The sequence below is a fragment of the Quercus robur genome, chromosome 2 (assembly GCF_932294415.1).
Source record: "Quercus robur chromosome 2, dhQueRobu3.1, whole genome shotgun sequence".
NCBI classification, from domain to species: domain Eukaryota; kingdom Viridiplantae; phylum Streptophyta; class Magnoliopsida; order Fagales; family Fagaceae; genus Quercus; species Quercus robur.
In genome coordinates, this window is record NC_065535.1 from 93,252,752 (window position 1) to 93,276,396 (window position 23,645).

General features: G+C 32.6%; 1 protein-coding gene across 3 annotated transcripts in view; it reads left to right on the forward strand.

The window, feature by feature from the left end:
- Positions 1-23,645, forward strand: part of LOC126715895 (potassium channel AKT2/3) — a 66,061-nt gene continuing 42,416 nt past the window's right edge. The window contains exons 1-11 of one of the 3 annotated variants that reach the window (XM_050416741.1): positions 7-519; positions 1,549-1,767; positions 5,318-5,476; positions 5,557-5,614; positions 6,261-6,578; positions 7,209-7,448; positions 8,036-8,353; positions 10,050-10,238; positions 10,587-10,662; positions 10,755-11,327; positions 11,663-11,953. In XM_050416741.1, coding sequence (XP_050272698.1) covers positions 278-519; positions 1,549-1,767; positions 5,318-5,476; positions 5,557-5,614; positions 6,261-6,578; positions 7,209-7,448; positions 8,036-8,353; positions 10,050-10,238; positions 10,587-10,662; positions 10,755-11,327; positions 11,663-11,793 — 2,523 coding nt within the window. In that variant the 5' untranslated portion in view covers positions 7-277 and the 3' untranslated portion in view covers positions 11,794-11,953. Of the gene's footprint in view, positions 520-1,548; positions 1,768-5,317; positions 5,477-5,556; positions 5,615-6,260; positions 6,579-7,208; positions 7,449-8,035; positions 8,354-10,049; positions 10,239-10,586; positions 10,663-10,754; positions 11,328-11,662; positions 11,954-23,645 lie in introns of those variants that run through there. The other 2 variants (XM_050416743.1, XM_050416742.1) reach the window with 2 other exon arrangements.

Sequence of the window (23,645 nt, forward strand, 5' to 3'; positions counted from 1 at the left end):
ATCTTATCACAATCACAAAGCAAATATTGATCAAATGCATGTTTTCCCATGAGGACTAATTTCTCTACACCTCAACTTTTTTCAGCTAAATAGTACTTCTTGAGGCTTGGGAGGGCCACAACCTACTCTTCCACACACAACAATACCATCACCATTCATCACAAACCTCTTTTGTTTCCCTCCTTCTTGGCCTTTTTCTCTTTCAAAACGATTCTTTAGAGTCCATTCCTATACATATTTGACTTCAAAAACACACCAAGACTAGTTGTTTTGGAAAATGGAGATGAAGTTTAGTCCAAATGATCTTCACTTAGCCTCCTCTAACATGAAGAGGGGTAACCAGAAAGACCAACACGACGAGCTGGAAACTTCACAACATGAAGAAAATGATATTTCATCACCTCTCAATATGCGTAACTTGTCCAAGATCATCCTTCCTCCATTGGGTGCTTCTAGTTATAATCAAAATCAAATAAAGTCAAAAGGGCGGATTATTTCGCCAATGGATTCAAGATATAGGTACGTAGTTCAAGAAATTACCAACATAACAAGAAATGATTTCTTTTTCTTCTTCGTTTTGGATGAATGAAAAACTAAGAAAATTCCATTCTTGTTTGTTGGTTTTTCTGGGCTCATGTACATTTTTCATGTCATGGCCATATATTTTACATTTATATATATTAAACTGTTTTGAACAATTACATTTTATATACGTACGTACGTTTGTGTATATATATGTCACGTGACATAGATTTAAACATGTGAATTTAATCGAGAGTCATGTAATTTAATGACATTATCTGATTCTTTCTATGAAATTTGCTGTAAACTTGTAATTAATTGTAAAAAGAAAAAAGCATTCGCTTTGTTTAGGTAGGTAGAGTTAAACATGCTTAGCTAACTTGGCTACCGCGTACTGAGTAATCATGTTCAACAAAACTCATCAGCTTTTGTTGGACTGAGGACTAGAGTCATAGGATTATAATAAATGGAGTGAACTAAGTTATAATCACTGATAATTATTTTAGTTGATAATAAAATGGTAAGTACTTTTTTTTTTTTTTTGAGAAGCAAACTAAATCGACTATTATTAATATAATAAAATGGTAAGTACTAAATTAGCAAAAGGGTCACCTTTTTGTGGGAGAGAAATATAAGTTATATTACCTTCAATCCACTTTTAGTAACGTAAATAAAATAGCTACGTATACTAGCTTAATGTTCAAGTCTGAAAATGACGAATTTTTTGGTTTTATTATGTTTTTTAAGGATTTCTTCGAAGAGCGTAATAATGCTGCACTTTTTCAAAGTATAATTTTTTTAAATCCGATTTTTTTCAAAGATACATTTTTTTTCAAACAGCTTTTAAAAATAAAAATAAAAAAAAATAAAATAAAAACTGTACTAATGGGTACTAGAGGTTAAGGTTAATTATTATTTTTTTAATAAAATAATTTTTATTTAAAAAAAGAAAAAGAAAAAGTAAAAGGCAAGCTAATACTATGGATAGTGGGTTTCATAAAAGTGGTATTTACATGTTGTGTGCAGGATTTGGGAGGCATTTATGGTGCTTTTGGTTGCTTACTCAGCATGGGTTTACCCATTTGAGGTTGCATTTCTCAATTTCTATCCCGAGAGAGGACTGTGGATTGCAGACAATATTGTCGATCTATTTTTTGGGGTTGATATTGTCTTGACATTTTTCGTTGCATATATTGATTCAAGAACTCAGCTTCTAGTTCGTGACTCTGGAAAGATTGCCAAGAGGTTAGTGTACAGTATTAATTATTTTTCAAATCAAAATTAATTTGGCAGAAAATTTATTGGCCTTACATATTTTATATATTGAGTAATGTATGCTTGGTTTTAAAAGAGAAACATGGAATAAGATTTTTTTTTCTTTGTTTGAGATGATTGGCCAATATTGAGACTCTATTAATAGACTAATAGAGACTCAATATTGGCCAATCATCTCAAACAAAGAAAAATTGACTCAATATTGGCCAATCATCTCAAACAAAGAAAAAAAAAATCTTAGCCAAAAGTTTCAAAACTTTAATAAAAATGTAGTGTACAATTAAAAAATAAATAATTTTTTTTTGACCACTTTTGAGTTTTGAGTCTTAGACTGATTTCCCATCCATAGAGCTGTCTAGACACTATTCTTATTATAAAATAAAGTGAAATAAAGTTTGATTTTGACATTTTTACTTTTTTGATTATGTGCTTGTTATATTGATGATTGGAAATTTGGAATAAGAATACCATTTAGTTGGTAACGGGAGAAGCTTAAATTGGCTTTCTGACATGTGTAATTATTTTCATAGATTTTTGCTATAAAAAAAATAATTTTATTACAAACTCATTATTATATAGAAAAGATGATAGTGACAAGATTCGCATTCACTAACCTATTAAATGCGAGCTTTGAATGTAAAATAGATATATATATATATATTTTTGATAGGATTAATTTTATTATTTGATCTACCACATTTAGTAGGTTTTTTTTTTTTTTTTTTTTTTTTTTTTTTTTTTTTTGTTGTTGTTGTTGTTGTTATGTGGCATGCAGGGTAATAGTTTGAGGAATAATTTTTATTTTTATTTTATAATTTAATAATTAATGAAAATCTGAACATTAGATATTTTCGTTAAAAATAATAAAGAGTGATTGAGTTGAGCTATGTACAAGTCTATAATGCTTAACAAGAAATAAAATTATTAAGTTTATCAAAAGTTCAACACATGAGCCCTTAATAACACCATTATAAAATTATTAAGTTCACAAAACTAAGTTTATAATTTTGATTGTGTAAGTTTACATTTGATTGGATTCTTGCTTTTGAGGAAAATTTGAGAGGAATTTTTTTTTTTTTTTTGAATATAAAGTGTTTGTAATGTTTTATTTTGAAATATGCTTTAGCCTTCATATATATATATATATATATATATATTTTAACAGTTGTTTTGACCAAGTAAGATCATATGATCTATTGATCTGAATCGCGATTCTGCGACCATAATTAACATGAGGTAGTCTCATGTTTCATGTTAATTAACATAAGATAGTCTCAAATCTCAACAGTATTCATCAAAAAAAATAAAATAATTAACATGAGACAGTCAATGATTTTTTGTCCTTAATTACAAAGACAAACCGTTTGAGGCATTAATGGCCCCAACAAGGAAGTCAGGAAGATAGTATGTTCCTTTACTTGTAAAGATAATATTGAATTTTTTTTAGAAAGAAGATAATATTGAATATGATTATTAAAGAGGAGTTTTATTCTTTACGTTATTCTACTATTATGAATTCATAGACAAACATTAATTAAAAAAAAAATTTATAGACAAAAACTAGATCAAGTCTCATCACTCCCAATCATCAAATAATCAAAAAAAGACAAAATGTTTGAAATAACTCCATTTTTTTTTTGAGATAATTATAATATACATATACTGCTAATTTCGTAGTTCAAATATTTTTCCTACTTAAATTTTCAAGAACTTTATATATGGAGATGTATCAATTAAGTTACAAAGCTTTCGCCAAATAACTCCACTTTTAGTCAATAAAAACAAGAAGAAAAAAATCTATATATATCTACAATGTTTCTAAAAAAAAAAAAAAAAAAAGGTTTGATTCTACGAATCTACTTCCCTTTAATTAGCTTTAGGATATAGCGACAGCCACTATTATTTTATATATAAGTGGTATACTATCTTAATTTTGACACGGAAAAATTACACGTTAAATTGTACTGCATGTTGGGAAAACTTTCATAATATTCGATTTTTATTTTTATTTATCTTTTTTTTTTTTGGGTACAATAATCAAGAACTTGAACATAATTTTAACGAAAGAGTGACGCTCACTGCATTGGACCCCTTTTCTAAAGTACTTTTCTCATTATAAATCCTAACCCAGATCATGACCCACATGTAAAGTAAGTACAATCATTGCAAACAAGGTACAATTAATTGAAAATATAAGGTGGATACAAAATTACAATTCTTTTCGAAAATTCGCAATGGCAATCATGGTGTTGAGCCCTCAAGCAACTCTTGACTTGTGTTAAAGAATATCATAACTATGAAGAAAATAATGATCTTTTAAGGTGGTTTAACATGGTTTTTTCTTTTCTTTTTTTGTCCAGTTTCCTTAATTGGTAAAATTTTTTATGGTTGAATAAGAAATTTAAGATTCAATTTCCGCCTATACCAAATATCGATTGGTGTCTTAGTCTGATAATAAAGAACTATTATTAGAAGCGGATGTCATAAGTTGAAACTCTCTAAAAAAAAACATAGCTTTTTTAAAGATAAATTTTTAAAATTTTTTTGAATTTTTAGATATATATATTAAATAGTTAATTAATTACTTAATTGTCAAGAGGTTGTATTAGATATAAATTTTTAATGGGCAATTAGCATGCAAAACAAAAGATAACATGAGAGTAGAGTAGACACCAGTCCAGGGCATTTCGTGTGTGCTTATAGAAAAAGAAAATGTTAATAGTGTAAAGTGACTTAGATATGTAAACTTAGTATTAGTAAGGGACTAATAATCGGGTTGATTTAACTAAAATTTGACAGCCCAATCCAATTAAGGAATTAATATTGGGTTAGCTTGTAGCTAGACAAAAAAAAAAAAAAAAACCATTAGTTATAGTACAAACAACCAAACCAAAACTAACCATTTGTGGATGTGTTTTTTAATCTTTGATAATCCAACTTATATTTTTCCCCATTTTGTTCTCTCTCTCTCTCTCTAAACACAAGGATCGCTAATTATTGTCTTCACCATGTGGTTGAGGTTAGCCATGGGGTAGCCGATCATGACTATTGAGTGGTTGATTTAGGCTGTGGAGTAGCCGATCATGACTATTGAATGGTTGATTTAGGCCGTGAGGTGACCAATCTTCAATGTGATATGACCAATGTTGGCCAATTGAGTTTTATAAATGATGTGTCTATTTTTAAATTTAATAATAAAAAAACTATAATTTAAGCATAGATTTATTTTATTATTAACGTGACATCAATTATATTAATTATCACATCAGTTTATTTACAGTTCATTTACCAGCAGTATATATATCATAATATTAATGGGGACAACCTATGTTCCTAAAGTATTGGAGGTTCAAATTCATCTACCAAAGGAAGGATTGAAAAAATTTAGGTCTTAAGTCTAATAAACCATTTGCTCACCAACAATCCAATGGTTAAAATCAGTGGAACCCCAATAATTAAATTGTGTTGAAGATGATGATCACTAGGACTAACTGATTGACACCCTTGATATATATCCTAGGTATCTATCAACATGGTTCTTGATGGATGTGGCATCAACAGTCCCATTTGAGTTAGTGGGATACCTAATCACAGGCAACAGAGAAATGGGTCTCTCTTATTCACTCTTGGGCATGCTAAGATTTTGGAGACTCCGACGAGTTAAGCAACTCTTCACCAGGTAATTAGTGTTGTCCTAAAAATCACAATTAGACACGCATATTCTAAAATTAACTTGCTTTGGCTCTTTAATCTTGATAGGCTTGAGAAGGACATCAGGTTCAGTTATTTCTGGGTCCGATGTGCTAGGCTACTATCTGTAAGTTACATATATGATATATTTGCAAGCCTGAATCATTAATCTAAACCTACAAGATTTGCCTATTATAACAATTTAAGGATTGTTTTTCCCTCATTTTCCACATATTACATCATTTAGGTGTTAAAAAAATGTTAAACTGTGTATATAATTATATATGGAACATATTCTATTGGATATCATAAATGTTGTTGTTAGACATACATTAGTATGTTTCTCAAAAAAGAAGAAGACATATTAGTATTAATGATCAAGTGACCCATGCCAATTGTTAGTCCATGTACTTGTAGGACAAGTAAATTGATCTTGGGTAAATCTATGGTTAAGCTAGGATTAGTCTAGTATTTTTTAGTATATTAACCCTTTATTGGGTTCATTGTTATAGTGGTTAATAGATAACAGGTAATCATTGAGGACTTTTCACTGCAAATATAGGTTATCAGATTGAGCTATATAAACCTTTATGTTCCTTTTTTTTCTCTCACTTTCGAATCTCTGTACAATTTTTTGCTACAATATTTTTCCATGAATGCTAATAACCTAATAAGAACAACAGAAACAACAAAAATGACATTAGATAGTCAAGCACAAGAATATTTGGTGGCTTTTTTATTTCTGGTGTAGTAAGCATAATTGTTGGCTTCAGGTGACACTATTTACGATGCACTGTGCTGGGTGTTTCTACTACAAGCTAGCTGACATGTACCCTCACAAAGGAAAGACATGGATTGGAGTTCTGAACCCAAATTTTAAAGAAACAAGCCTTTGGATACGATACATTTCAGCCATGTATTGGTCCATTACCACCATGACCACAGTTGGCTATGGAGACCTCCATGCACAAAACACTGTGGAAATGGTCTTTATTATTTTCTACATGCTTTTCAACCTTGGCCTAACAGCTTACATAATTGGTAACATGACAAATTTAGTGGTTGAAGGAACTCGTCGTACTATGGAATTTGTAAGTACTATTATTTCACACCTCCTATGCTTTCATTCTTTAAATTTATTTTTCCTATTTTATCGTGCCGGAATAAGTTTATCTCCATTTTATTAAAAGTGCGAGAAAAGTTCATTTCATATTTAAAATTTTATTTCTTAAATCTAATAGTATACAAAGAAACGTATTATTTAAAATTTTAATGACATAGCACTAAATATACTTGGAAAATTATTGTATACTTCCAGAATACCATAAATGCGTACTCCTTCCTCTCACACGAATGGTGGTACTCTGGGAGTACTTAATAATTTTCCAATATACTTTCAAATTTTTAATACTTAATTTGTATCACAACTGAGGAAAATTATTAGGTACCCGAAGCACTATAAATACGTACTCCCTCCTCTCACATAAATAGTGGGTCCCACCATGAATAAAATCTTTTCCTTATAAAAAAATAAAATAAAAACCCAAAAAATAGAAAAATGAAAAAACACATTACATATCGGAATTTGTGAGGTATGAAGTGAAATACTTAGAGTGAAACAGAGGATTTTTGTTCCTTTTCAAATTCACTATACATTTTACATAATTTATTGGTTTGTGTTTCTCGGTGGTGGTGGTGAATTTGACTGGCTTATATTGCAGAGAAATAGCATTGAAGCAGCATCAAATTTTGGATGCCGAAATCGTTTGCCTGCAAAGTTAAAAGTACAAATACTGGCTTATATGTGCTTGAGGTTTAAGGCTGAGAGCCTAAACCAGCAACACCTACTTGGACAGCTACCACAATCTATCTGCAAAAACATTTTCCAGCATTTATTTTTGCCTACCGTGGAGAAGGTCTATCTCTTTAAGGGCATCTCCAAGGAAAACTTGTTGAACATGGTATGAAAATATAGTTTGATGCTGTTAAAAAAAAAAATTAGTTCAAGTCTAAACTAATTAAACTTAATTAGTTAAAATATCTTCCATCTAAAGAAATTTTTTGCATGTATATATTGTAGACCTTTCTATGTGTGAGAAGTGTTTGGGCCCAAATGTGCTGTTAAAACCATGATATTTTCAAGCTTGTACTTAGGATCAAAATAGGGTTAGACTAACTTCTCTATAAATATTCTCTAATATGTTGTATAGTATAGTGAAATCGATTTAATTCTCTCCACACACACTACGCCTATGTTTGACCTATATATTCGTTTTACTTCCTATCAAGATCTCAAATGTAGTAATAGTAGTACTATAATAAATAAATAAAAATTCATTTATTATGTTATTGAAGTGGCACTAATCATATTCATTGTCAAGTCAATTTACAAACTTCTTTTTGCAGTAAAATTTATAATAGTTTTAGTATTTTCCAAACAAACATACAAGCCAATCCTAATAAAATCTCAAAGTATACAAGATTTTGGTTGATTTATCTTGCCAATCTTGCTCTGTTGACTAACATGTGGTATGATGAAATTGAATAGGTTGCCAAAATGAAAGCTGAGTACATACCACCTAGAGAGGATGTTATAATGCAAAATGAAGCACCAGATGATGTTTACATAATTGTATCAGGTGAAGTTGAAATTATCAATTGTGAGAATGACAAAGAAGAAGTGGTTGGGACTTTGCATTCTGGAGACATGTTTGGAGAAGTTGGTGCACTTTATTGTAGACCTCAAAGCCATACATATCGAACCAAGACACTTTCACAACTCTTGAGTCTCAAAACCTCTGCTCTATTAGATACAACCCATACTAAACTAGAAGACTATAAGAGAATGTTGAAGAACATCCTTCAGGTCAGTAACTAGATAGAACATGTGTTAAAGCTCTTTTCTCTTTCAACATTTCGATTTTTTTCCCCTTTAGAAGGTCTTATCCATAAGACTCTGTTTATATAAATGGGTTATTTCTTATCAAGCTTAAACAACATGATTATCAAAAAAGCTTAAACAACATTTCTTAATTATTATGCCTCTTCAATTAGCTTCGCCTAGAACTATATTTTCAATTGTAGAAATCAACTTTTTCCTAGAAATATATATTCGGAGAAATCATAATTTTCCACCTTTAAAAAAAAAAAAAAGGAACTTTAAAAACTCTTGGAAATAATAAAGTCAACCAGTTTAGGAACACACTTACTTGCAAGCACTAATAGACACTTTTCAGGTTACTAATGTGCTTTGAAATGTTTTGGTAAACAAAACTTCTATACATGGAGGGTTTTATTGCCTTTATCTCCGTTTGGGAGTTTATAAGGGAATGGAATAGAATGGAATGGAATGATTATAAAGGGAATGGAAAGGAATGGAATGGAATGAACTAAATTTAAGTAAGGGAAAGGAATGGAAAAGAATGGAATGGAATGGAATTAAGTAACCTTGTTTGGATGTTTTAAAATAAAGGAATGGAAAGGAATGAAAATGAATGGAATGTAACTAATCTTGTTTGGGAGCAACATGGAGGGAATGGAATGGAATCATTTTCTGATAATATTACTATTAGACCCCTATTTTAAAATAAAGAGTTGAATATATAGGGGTATTTTGGGAGTTTTAGTAAAAAAATCATTAAATCTAATTCCATTCCCTCCCATTCCTCCCAATTTTGGGGAGAATGAAAATTTGAGGTTTTAAGGGAATAGAGAGGAATGAGTGTTCCCTTCTATCCATTCCATTCCCTCCCACTTAAACTCCCAAACAAGGGAATGAGCTTTCCATTCCCTCCATTAAAACTCCCAAACAAGGGAATGAAAGGATATTCTAAAATGATTCTTTTCATTCCTTTCCATTCCATTCCATTCCCTCCTCCCAAACGAGGCCGTTCTTTTCTTCCCTAAATTTTCACATAAAAATTATTCATACACATTGAAAACTAAGAAAATATAAAATGACTAAATTACAAATTACACCCTAACTTTGACCTATTTTAAATTTGGTCCTTTAAGTTTGTTTTAATCCTATAACTTTAATATATTTTCAATTTAGTTTTTTCATCTACCTTCATCTAATCTTGCCGTTAGTTTTAGTATTTTTCCACATTTCAAAACATCTCAGTTAATGCTGCAAATTGGATGGCAAAACTACAAGTCTACAACGGAAGTGAATATAATCAGTTAAATTAAGGATAGGAAAAAAAAAGAAAAAAAAAAGTGAAACTTAAAGGACTAGTTGCATTGAAAACATATCAAAGTTAAATGGTATAACATATAATTTAATCTAAAAATTTTACCGAAATATACATTTAAAGAAAATAATTTAGTAGGAAAAATAGATTATAGTTTTTAGGAAACGAACACAGCCTTATTAGGAAAATTTTGCAACATAATAAAAAGGTCTTGATACTTTTAATCTTTACCTGATTCTTGGAAGAGCATATATTACATCCTGCTTCTTTTTTTGAGAAATATTCTTACCTCCTGCGCGCTTTTGATAACTATGCTTTTGTTCTCTTTAATTAAGGACTCAAGCAGGTTTATTATATGGTGTAATGCAGCATCAAAAAAAACTAAAGGATCTAAGTATTGGAGATTTGAATGTGGACAATGGGGAAGAAGAGGGTGACCCAAACATGGATTCCAACTTGTTGACAGTTGCTGATACAGGCAATGCTGCTTTTCTAGATGAGCTTCTCAGGGCAAGGTTTGATCCTGATATTGGAGATTCTGAAGGAAGAACCCCATTGGTATGTTTTTCTATTATATATATATATATATATATAATAGAATTTTTTATGTATTCGTTTTTTATACTTTCAAAAATATGTATAACTCTATAATCTAATTGAAAATAATTTAACAATTAAGGTAATAAAGGAAAATTGAGAAATTTAAAATTCAAGTACTTCAAATTCCATAAAATTAAGAAACACCATTTATATAGCACATGGAAAGTGGCTAGTGTTTAATTAGATTACCTATATATATAAACTATGTAGAAATTTTTTTTTAAATAAAATAAATGAACATGCAACATAAGAATATTGATCAGATGATGATGATGTTGATTGTTATTATTATTAAAATTCTTGTAGCACATAGCAGCATCAAAAGGGCATGAAGATTGTGTTTTTGTACTCCTTAAGCATGCATGCAACGTACATGTACGAGGTAATATCCAATGCTTTTTAACATGCTTCCATTTTCTTTTTCTAGTTAAATTCTTGCTTACCTTAAGTTTATCTCTGGTTAAATTCTTGCAGACAATAATGGCAACACTGCATTATGGGATGCTATAGCATCGAAGCACAGTTCCATATTCCGAATCCTCTACCAATATGCTGCTGTTCGTGATCCATACACTGCTGGTGATCTTTTATGCACTGCTGCAAAAAGAGATAATATAACAGTGATGGAGGAACTATTGAAAGAAGGAATAAGTGTGGACTCAAAGGATCTCCATGGGTACACTGCAATTCAGATTGCCATGGCCAAAAAAAATGTGGACATGGTAAATCTACTTATGATGAATGGTGCAGACATTATTGATGTCAATTCATATGAGTTTCCTTCGACGACTCTAAACGAAATGCTGCAAAAGAGAGAGGTTGGGCACCGGATTGTTGTACATGATACCATTCCAAATGAAGTGCTTTTGGGGAGGCATGATGAAGGAGAGCAAAATTGCAAATGGAAAAAACCCAGTGGACCTATTTGTACTCCAAGGGTGAGCATTTATAGAGGCAATCCAGTTGTGAGGAGAGAAACTTGTTGCATGGAATCTGGGAGGTTAATTAAGTTGCCAGATTCACTAGAGCAGCTCAAGACCATTGCAGGTACATATATATTCTCATGAGTACTAATGCTAAGCATTTTTTTTTTTCACAAATTTGAAAATTTTGATAAGACCTAATAGCATGATTTTTTTAATTTATCAAAATTAGGACATTTTTGTAAAATAAAAATCATATGTCTCATTTTTAGCATTTCACTTTATGCTTCACAAACTCATTAGAATCTTAACATATTATGTTTTTTTTTTTAATGGTAGAATATATATATATATATATATATGTATATATATAAGTCATATAAGGTTCCGATTGACCCCATTTTTTGGGTTGAATGGTTCCAATTTGGCCTTATTAGTGTATTCAATCAACTTTTATAGGTCAAAAGTTTGGGTTTGATGCAAGAAATGCTTTGGTAATGGATGGAGAAGGAGCAGAAATCGATTCTATTGAAGTGATTAGAGATAATGATAAACTTTTCATAGTTGAAGATTCAAATTCCCCAATGTAATCAGAATTTTTAAGCACTAATAATGTAGATTAGTTTACAAATGCTTGTCAAGAATATTCCATCATTCACTTCCAGAAAGAAAGCTCTTTCTTGAAGAAACGTGTATATTTTGGTGGAATCACATAGTCAATGGAAACATCTTTTGCTTTCCTTTTTTTTATTATTTTTTTCCCTTTGGTAAAAATTAAAAGTGTGCGTGAATGTTTTCTTTATCATTCTTCATCATTTTCTTTGTTTATATTTTTTTTTCTATGTTTATATTTACATGTTTTAGATATTAAGTTTTTTCAAACTAATTAATATTACAACCCTTAATAAGACCATTACATTCAGATATGTTATGACATAGAATAATAGCACTCAAAAGTCGGTGATGAACCCTCCTGACCAAATAGACTGGACCACTTAATTAAAATCGGTCATTTACTAAAGAAAAAGACCTCAGACCAACCAAGACCATCGAAAGTGAAGTGACCAAGAAAACTCCGATGGCTAAAAAATGCGAGGACAAACAATTAAAACTTCGTATATTTATCAAATAGATAATAGCCAAATACCAAAACAAATCTTGTCACAATAAGTAAACTTAATCTCATTATTTTGTGATAAACTTCAATTCTTCAAAAAAGTTTTTATAGTGTTAGTACTTTCTAGGATCAATAACTTGATTTCAAATTATTCATGGTCAAAATTTTCAAGTAGTTACTTAAGTCAAGAAAGATATTTGATATGATAATCCACATACGATTATAATTTCCATTTGAGAGTGTTAGGGTACTTTTTTTTTAAAACTTAATTTTATTTGAGTACCACCTATTTATACCGTTAATAAGTTATTAGGTTTTCCCAAATATTTTTTGCTCTATTATTATGTTAATCACAAATGTTTCATATCTCATCATCTAAATTGGGTTATGATATAAAATATCACAAAAAAGCCCAAAAACTCATATTTTATCCAATTTTATTATCATTATTTAGTTAAGCTCAATACCGGCCCTATGAACCCAATAAACACATCCTATATTATTTAAAACCCAAGAATACTTATGCTTGTCAATATTTGAAAAGCCCATAATTCAAGTCCATGTCAAAACAATTTTATCAATGGAATTCAAATCCATGATTAAAGCCCCATGATTTAAACCCATGGCAATTTATTTATCCAAAGCCCAATTTCTCATTGGTAACATCAAAACCCAACTTTCATTGGCAACATCAAAGCCCAGTTCTCATTGACAATATCAAAGTCCAGTTCTCGCTGGCGATATTTAAAGCCCAATTCTCATTAGCAAAATCAAAACCCAATTCTCATTGGCAATATCAAAGCCCAATTTTCATTGGCACTATTTTGTCAAAAAAGAGCCCAAGATTATTAATACTTGGCAAAGAAAAAATATCATGGTAAAATATTACCATGGCAAAAACCATGGCAATCGTCTTATAAAAAAACTTATTGGCAGTTATCTTGAAAATTATGTTCTCATATTATAAACCCATGAAATACACGGACATCATTTGCATTGCGACATCCATAATATACGCCTTCGACACTCATGGTAAACATTCAAACCCACAAGATCATCATTTAAGTTATGATGCGATTATTAGAAACCATGAACATTATTGCAACATGGAATTCATCAAAGTAAATATTATTTACAAAAGTATTTTGAAACTTGTCCTATTGTTTCAAACATAACAACTAATTGCCCAAAGGCCCATTGCAAGTATTTATGAAAAACCCAAAAATATTTACTAATAAAAATCCATGAGGAATGAAAACCCATGGCAATATGTGCACATAACCCAGCCCATGTGAGCAAGCCCAAGCAAAAAACACCAGCAGGAGGCAAAGGAGAGTGGGCAAACAGCCCTTGTTCATTCCTAACCAAAAAGAGCAACTAGAGACTCCTACAAGAGAACCAAGTCTTTGAGGATGAACTAGGGGTTGTCCCATTAGCTTTCTGCCACTTTCTGCCTGACTTGAACAGTGCCCAAGGGCTATCATATCAACTGAAGTCTAAAGAGTGATGAAACTCCATCATCTTCCTCAAGACTACACCTCTTGCGAAAGGGGAGCTGAAACCAAATTATCCAAACTTCAACAAATTGATGCTATAAATGTTAAAAACGTTCAAGACATGATTCATGTACCAAGCCCATGAATCCTAAAGGAGAAAAATTGGGAACATGTGGTTTGGAGGGCATAAAGGGATCTCCAGCGGAACCCCCTAAAATGGACTTAGAGTTTGACACCTGGCTTGGAGTGTTGAATCTCACTTCTTGGGGGACCAAATCTCAGTTGCAGCATTAGGATTTGTTCTTGATACACGCCTTAATCCCATTGGCTAAATACAATCTCAGCAATCTTAGCATTTAATGCAAGATTACCCCCAAACACTCCAAAATCCCATTATTACCCAAAGAAGCAAGGCAGCCCCAAAAGCAAATCTCCCATTTTTAGGCCAAATCCAGGTTTTTAATTCAGCTATCAAGACTCCCCTGAACTAGACCTATGTTTTTTGGATTCTTGTTAATTAATGCTTCTCTAAAGCTCCATTATAAAAAGATACACACCTCAGCCCACAGGGAGGAGGAAGCCTCTCTAAAAATTTCTATCATTGACTACACTCTGCAGAAATTCAATCCCTATTTGCTTTCTTTAAGCTTCCCCAAGCTCCCTTAAGCTCACTCACAACCTTTCTCAGCCTATAGTCACCATAACACCAACATTCACCACCTTCCTTATACCTTCCTACTCCATAAACGTCCCATAACAGACCAAGACAGCTACTCCCTCTGAAACCCCTAGTCTATTTGCCATTTTGCTAGTAGTTTAGCTCTCCATAAGCTCACTACTCATCCCCTTCAGCCCACCTTCATCTAACCTCAGACATTCTTTCCTTTCTTTTACACAATCATAGCTCATAAATGCCTCCCACTACTCACAAAAAGCCTTAACCTCAGAGTTAATCTCATCCCACTCACTCAAAACAGCCCATATTGTCTCATTCATGCCTTATGAACACACACTCACCAAAATCTTAGTCTAATACTTGCTGCACTGAGCTGGGATCCCTCTCTCCCTTCATTCCATCCTATTTTTTCTCTTTTATTTGTAACAATGAAGCCTTTAATCTTTATTTAGTATTATTACGATGAAGGCCAAAATGTTTTGGAAACTATCTCTTCCCATGGAACCTTTAATTTTTACTTTTTTATTTTACGGTTGAAGGATATATTGTATATGTAACAATTGAACTTTTCCTCACATTGATGTAATGATGGCTGAAAGTACTATGAACTCTCCTAAACAAGACATGCAAGGACCCCCAGAAGTTAACATATTCCTAAACTTATTTAATCATTGACCATTGGATTATTTAAATCTGTTTTTTCTGGACTAAGTGTAATTTTACCCTTACCGCTGGAGGACTGATTTGAACTATGATACTGTAAAAGGACTAATAATATAACAAACTAACAACAGTAACGTGTTTATTATTCTTTGTTGTTGTCTTCTTGTCAGGGTGCAACCTCTATCTCTTGCTTAGGCGGGCTTACACGACACTGAAAGCCTTTGGGCTTTTTTCCAAGAGTCTATCGTCGAATTTCGGCTTGGCTACCTCATATTCAATTTGGGAACATCAAAATTTTCCCCTCAATAGAGAGCATCGCAGCAGGTAATTCCATTGTCTAGAGACTAATATAGGTAATATTCCATTGTCATTGAATTTGAGCTCTAACATCAACAACAATGAACTAAAAATGAATCTTATCACAATGTATGACTTTAAAACTCTACTCATGGGGCAATTAATATTGGTTTAACTCCCACTCTTGACTAATTAACCCTGTGTCAAGTTTGCAAATCCTTTTTTTTTTTTTTTTTTTTTTTTTTTTTTTTTACAAACGAAGGTATTTAGATCTTTTCAAGTATCTGATTATTTCCTCAGGTGTATGCAGTTAGGGGTGACAATTTGTGTTCACATATTAGGTTCGTGTCGTGTAAACTCATAAATATCCGACTATATAGGTCAACACTAACTCAACATGTATATTAAACGGGTCAAGATTTCTCAACCCTAACACGACTCATTTATTAAACGGGTCAATTGTGTTGACCTGTTTATTAGATTTTATCAAAATGAAAAGGAAAAAAAAAAAAAAAAAACACACACACACACACACAAACAAACAAATTTTAGCATTAACCAAATTGATATGAATTATAAAAAACCAAAACAAATAAATATTTTTAATAAAAAATTCAAAAATAATGAGCAATTGCATAACAGATAATCATTCAAAATTAAAGTATATCTCTATATCACAAATAATTAATCATAATATGTCAAAGAAAATAAACTACAACAACTAATAAGTTTATATACTTAGGGTTTGAAATGGATATTGGTAAAATGACATTTAATTAAATAGGTTAAACAAGTTCCATAGATTGGACACTAACTCAACCCATTTATTAAATGGGTTAGTCATGTCAACCCGAATATAACATTAACCCATTAGTTTTGTTAGGACATATGTGTTTCACTTGTTAGGAATATATGTCACTACTTTATGTAATTGGCTTATCATTTGACAAAACGCACTTTACTTGTATTTGGATAGATCTAGGATGTGTTTAAATACTTCAAAAAACCGTGTTTCAAGATCAAGTGTTGAAGCCTTCAAGTCTGTCCAAGAAAACAAGTTGATAGTGCAAATTCATTAAAGCTCGACAGCTGGCTCAACAGCTGCATCTATCGAGCTTAAGAAAGCTATTTCAAAGACTGGTGTGCTCGACTCTTGCTCAACACCTCCTATCTGTCGAGGTTTAAGAATTTCAAAATTCTAATATGATTTTCTTGGGATCCGCGAATATGTCTTTGGGCTTTCTTTTCTCCTAACCCTAGACAAATAAAAGGATTGTTTTAAGGGCCGTCAAATAGTTCACAAGTTGCACAAGTATTGAACAAACTCTGTTCAAGCAAATTGTGATCGGAGACGAAGTTCTTGCCCTAGTTCATCTCTTTCTCTTGAAGAAGTTGCTGTGTATGTACACCGTAGGGTTTTGTGATCAAGCATCTTCTTGATCTTCATCGTGTGGATGAACTGAAGAACTTTGCAACCAACAATCTTCTTAGTTGGTGATTGAAGTCGCGTACTGGGATCCACGCAATTGGTTAGTCACGTACTTGGGAGTCGTGCATCAGAAAGGGAAACTGTCACTACAGAACAAGTCCAATTGGGTATTGGGGTAAGGGTTCAACTGTAGGTTGTTAAGGTACTTGGGATTCATTTACTTGTAACTGCTTGTTGTAATAATAGTGGAGTTTCGGGAGTGGTGACCTGAAAATCACCCGGTGGGGTTTTTGTCGTTAGGTTTTCCTCATTCGTAAACAAATCACCATGTTATTTATTTTCCGCTGCATAATTAGTTTATTGGTAATTTATTTGTGTTACCACCTGTTTGCATGATAAATTGATTAATTAATAACTTGACTAATTAATTAATTAATTTTTATCACAAGGGGTCATTCAGTTTGTGGCCTATCAAGTGGTATCAAAGCAGGCATACTCTGATTAGGGTTTAATCTTTGCTGTGTTGATCCATTGACCCCTGTTTGTCATGGATAGAGGACAATCATTAATCATACCTCCTTTATTTGATGGCACTTACTATGCATACTAGAAAGTACGCATGAGAGCTTTCTTGCAGTCTTTAGATAAGAAAGTGTGGCAAGCTATGGAGATAGGCTAGACTAAGCCTATAGAAGCGCCAGTCGACTGGGATGATGCCAAGATTAAGGCGGCAAACTTCAATGGCAGAGCATTGAATGCGTTGTTCAGTGCAGTCACCAATGAGGAGTTCAAGAAGATATCCTCAACTAAAACTACCAAGAAGGCTTGGACCATCCTTTAGACAACCTATGAGGGTACAAAGGCTGCAAATTCAGAGGCTCACTACAAGCTTTGAAGAGATAAAAATGGAGGAGGATGAGTCATTCGATGAGTTCTATGCCAAGCTAAAGGACATAGTGAACTCAGCCTTCAATCTTGGGGAAACCATTCCTGAACCCAAGATTGTAAGGAAGGTGCTCAGATCTCTACTTGAGAGATTTCATACCAAGATCATAGCAATGGAGGAATCAAAGGATATTGATTAGATTCCTTTTACCGAGCTGGTTGGAAACTTGCAGACCTACGAGCTAAGGTTGACAAGGATTGGCAAGACAGGTAAAGGCAAAGATCATGGCACTGAAGGCCAAGAGCAGTGAGACAGATGAGTCTTCTGATGATGAAGATTCCAAGATGAAGTCCTACATCACCAGGTAGTTCAAGAAGTTTATGAAGAACGCAAATGGAAAGGGTTTTGACAAGGACCGCAGACAATTCAGTTCCTCTCAGTTTAAAGGCCAAGACAAAGAGAAGAAGGATACTAAGGAAGGTGGTCAGTACACTGTTCCCGCAGGACCTAAGTGCTTTGGCTGTCAAGGTTTTGGTCACATGAAGAATGAGTGTTTTACATATTTCAAGAGTATTGCGAAGAGCAAGGCACTTGCTGTTACCCTGAGTGACAACGAGCCTGAAGATGATTCCGACAATGAGGATGACGGAATCTTAAATGCCTTCACGGCCACTGTTAATCCTACTGATGGGATTGTTGAAGATGTGGTTGACGAAGAGGAATTGATGGAATCTAAGTTTGAGAAGATGGATGATCAAGATGACATTCATACAGCCTATGAAAAACTGTACAAGCTTTCTGAGAAGCATGAGAAACTGTATAAGCTAACCACCAAGAAACTCAGTGATGTGGAACTTGACCGCAAGGAGCTTTCCACAAAGTTTAACAAGGCTAATCAGACCATTGGAGCACTGAGGTTTGAAAAGAATTTCTTGGCTAAGAAGACCAAGAAGTTTGAAGCAGAGCTGTGTCAAGTCAAAGCTTAACTGGAAAGGACTTCAAGCGCAAAGCTAGATGAGATGCTAAGCATTCAGAAATCTGCTTCAGATCGAATAGGCTTAGGGTATGGTCTCTCTTCCACTAATATTGTTTCTTCTAGTACTACTGTTTTTGTTCCTCCTGCTAATAATATTAAAATTGAGAACAATGAGATTAAAACTGAATTAGCTAGTGAGAACATAGACAAGGGTAAATCTATCTTAGGAGCACCCCCCAAGCTTGAGAAGATAGATGTTAAAAACCCTAGGACTAAGAAGGCTAACTCTCAAAAGCCTAAACAAAAGAAGCAGCATCTCTGTCATCATTATGGAGCTGCCGGTCATACTTGACCAAATTACTACAAGTGGCTTGCCACTCAACAGAGTAACGACATGATAGTATCTGGGAACCAGAATCAGTTTCAATCCTCTCTTGCTCCCCTTGGAGATTTTCTCAAAGCCCTCATGTTCCTTTCGAACTTGAACGGTTTTTCTCCCTCACCGCTGATTCAAGGGTTTAATAAAAGGAAATATTTTTCCAAGGTGTGGAAGGAAAAGGGCTCCAAGTGATTCTGTCACTTTTCTCTCTCTCTTCTTGTTTTTGTGTGTGCATTACTTATGTGTTTTGCTTTCAAGTTTTGAGTCAATCTAGTTTTTATGCTTTGGTTGTTTAACATGTTTTTGTTTGGTTATTTTTCAGTTTTGCTTTGTTTTGTTTTTCATATAAAAATAAAAATAAATTGAAAAAAATTAGAAAAATACAAAAACAGTGTGTGTTTTGTGTACATTGGTACTTGTGTATCTTGGATGACCATTGAAACAAAGTCTTCTAAACTTTATATCATTTGTAGCTTAGATGAGCATCTCTATGCATAACTAAGCAAGTGAGCTTTGTGGCTCTTGTTTGTGATGGGTAAGATTAAGTTATCTCTTGTACTTAACACTTATATCACTCTCTTTGACAAGAAAGGACTAAAAAATCCTGAGAGAAAGGCAATTAATAACCATCTTACCACTGTTGCCCGCCAATCATAATATGACACCTGTATGCTTCGGCATAACAAAAGTGCAGTGTCAATGATATTTGTGTGTTTAGGCATAGCAAAATTGGAATGTCAAATATCATTGGGTATTTCTTTTCTCTCTTTAATATGTCCATGCATGATATGCTTAAAAGAAAAAATATGCAAAAAAAAAAAAAAAACAAAAAGATCAAAAATGCTTTAAAAATGATTGCAAGCGTGTATTCTAAGAGATGTGGGAGTTATAGGATGTACCTCGAAGGTGATAGTCCCCATCAAGCAGTTGTGATTGTGTGTGAGTTAAAGTGATTTTCTCATATCTCAAATCGTCGTAACTTGTATACATATATGCAATCTTACAATGTTTTTCACACACAACACGCAATATTCTTTGTTATTCTTGATACATGTGCAGGTACAATATGATTTGGCTATCACAAGGTTTTACATGTGTTAATGTATGCTCACTAAACTGTCTTGACTTGTTTTTGAAATATAAGAATTAGTTAGACTTGTTTAGTGTGTGTGTGTCTTTTTGAGGATCCATGTGCTTAAAATTTTTTTGAGAGATGATTTTGAGAGCTTAATATGTTGATTGGATCATTGGTTGAGTTGCATGTTGGATTGCATTCATGTCTGTGTTTTTCACATCTTGAAAAATTGGTTTTAAAAGCTTGCTCGACACCTCCTCGATACCTCCTCGACACCTGGTAGATCGATCGAGAATGCTTCTGCCTCCTTGATAGCTTTTCGACACCTGGTGGATCGATCGAGAATGCTTCTGCCTCCTCGATAGCTTCTCGACACCTGCTGGATCGATCGAGATTTTGATTTGGTATCTGCTGATTTGTTCCTCGACACCTCCTCGATACCTGTATCTGTCGACGACCATTTTCTCGACACTTTCCTCGACAAAATTTTCCAACTCAGCCCAAGCCCGTATGACATGTAAGGTTTTATGTTTTGCCTTAAGTGTAAAAAAAAAACCCTAGCCATGTTTTATTATTGTTGTTTATGTTGTGTGTATGAATCTCTTTGTGAGATCTAGAGGTGTTTGCCTTCATATATACTTAGGGTTATCAAGATCAAGATTGATGTCGAGAGCTTCGTGATCGCTTCAGTTGTTGCATAAAGAGCTTAAAGAAATACACAGGTGGGAGTACTTGTGGTTGCTGTGAATCCAAAAAAGTAGTCTGTGGACTCGAAGCTGTCATATGGTCATGATAGTAAATTTTACGCGAGGTAGCAATATGATGTTAATGGTCTAAGTCGCTATTGTAAAATTTCAATTCTTTCATAGTGGATCTGTTTTACCTTGAGGATAACTAGGTTAAATCTTCCCCAGGTTTTTTACCGGTTTGGTTTTCCTGGGTTATCATATTGTTGTGTTATTTATTTTCTGCATTGTTTCAATGATATGATTTACTTGTGTTAACCTAAATTTGAATAATTTACCCTATAAATTAATCACTTGGCTAAATAATTAGGTTAATTTGGTTGTATTTAAAGGGTCTAAAAACATACACCCTTGACAACCAAAACATTGTTGACCCAAAGAATTATTAGAGGTTTGACCTACTTTTTCTTCAGATTTATCAGTATTGTTCACTTTAGTGGGTTCATTCCTCTTAAAATTCCTAGATTCAACATTGTTTTTACCTCTTACCCTTCTGTTGTTGTTTCTATGAAAGTTTTTAAAGTTCTTAGCAAGATATACAATCTCTGTAAAAGAGAAATCATCATCAAATCCATTCACATCAACATCATCATTTGACTTAAGAGCCGTTAATTTGAATTTGTTTGTCTTAGGTAAGTCTAGCTCATAAGACTTGAAAGATCCTACAAGCTCATCTACAAGGATGGAGTCTACATCCTTACTTTCAGTAATAGCAGTCACTTTGGGTCTAAAGTCCTTAGTTAAGGATCTAAGTATCTTCCTAACAATCTTAGGTTGATCATAAATTTCACCTAAATTATAAGTAAAGTTAACAATATCATTCAGTTTAGCATAGAATTCATCAAAACATTCATCATCAGACATTTTAATACTTTCAAATCTGGTAGTTAATTGCTGCAACCTCAACATTAGAGATTCTCTTGAATTCCTCCATGGATACAGCATTAAAAATAGCATTCATGGCTTTGCTATTAAAAGTGGCTACTTCTTTTTGAGAAGTTGACCACTCACTTACTAGAGTAGTCGTTTTCTTCCATCCGTATTTAACAGAATTCTAAACTCTCTCATCAATAAATTTCAGGAATGCTTTCATTCTTATTTTCCAGTAGACATAGTTGTTCCCATCAAAGTGAGTTGGGATCACAAGAGAGTGACCGTGTTCCATGACAACAGGGATCAAGGATTAACTCTTAGATCAAATGATCTAAATACAAGAGCTAACCTGCTCTGATACCACTTGTACATTTTTAGACCACTTAAAACACAAGTTGTTTAACCTAGTTATTTAGCCAAGTGATTACTTAGATAAATTATACAAATCTAGGTTAACACATTCACATCATATCATGTAAGTAATGCGGAAATATAAAGAACACACGATATGATAAACTAGGAAAACCAAATCAGTAAAAAATCTAGGGAGGATTTAACTTAGCTATCCTCAAGGTAAAACGGATCCACTATGAAAAAATTGAAATTTGTACAATAAGATTTAGACCACTAACATCCTATTTCTATCTCGAGTAGAAAACTTACTACCACGACCACGTGATAGCTCTGAATCCATGGACTACTTCTTTCCTTGATCCACTGCAACCATAAGTACTTCCACTTGTGACTTTGAGACTCTACTCAAAGGTTTCAGATCTTCTTTAAATTCTTTATGTAGCAACTGAAGCGATCACCAAGTTCTTGACATGAATCTTGATCTTGATAACCCTAAGTGTGTATGAAGGTAAACACCTCTAGATCTCACAAGAGATTCAACACGTAGCACATCAAAGACCTCTAAAACGTAGCTAGGGTTTTTATTTTTATACTTGGAGTAAAACATAAAACCTTAACACATCAAACGGGCTTGGGCTGAGTTGGAAATTTTGCAGAAAAAATAATCTGCACGAGGTTCAATCGATCGAGCCTTGCAGATATAGTCTAGTACATTCTACAATCACTCGATTCTAACTTTACAAATAAACACACTTTGAGCAAGTCTAACCTAGACTCTATGTTTTGATCATTGTTTGCCAACATAATACATAATAAAGTTCTAATACATTTAGTTCCTAAAGCCTTGGAACCTAACATATAAAAATTTTAATGATTGAATTTGAATCATATCATCATCAGTATTTTAAAATTTTTAAAACTTTGGTAATAAAGTTTCACTAAGAGTAAACTATGTTAATAAAATCTATATCAATATAGTACATATGTTTTTTTTAATAAAATTTGTGAAATTTCTTTGTTGTTGCTTATTTTCTATAAGATATTATTTTCTTTTAAAAACTCTTTTTAAACTTATTTAAATTATTTGGGCTAAACAAACACTGTCCAAACTTAACCTTTGTATGATCCTACCATGATTTCATTTTCTAAGAAAAATTTGAAATATTATCATTCTATTAACTTTACTTCACATTTTATATACTATAACATTGCAAAATTTTATATATTATTTAACTTTTTATATTTGAGTATTTTTATCTTTATTTTTTCTCCTTTTTTGTATTGAAAAAAAAAAAAAAAAAAAAGATTATACTCAAGTTCCTTTTTATTTATTTTATGTGAAAAGATATGAATCATAAGATCTTGAAAGGGTCGTAAGATATGTGACCCATTTTAGTTTACTCAAACCTAATTTGACCCATACGTATACAAATAAGTCGAACCTAAATCCAACTAACTTGACCCATTTTTCAGGT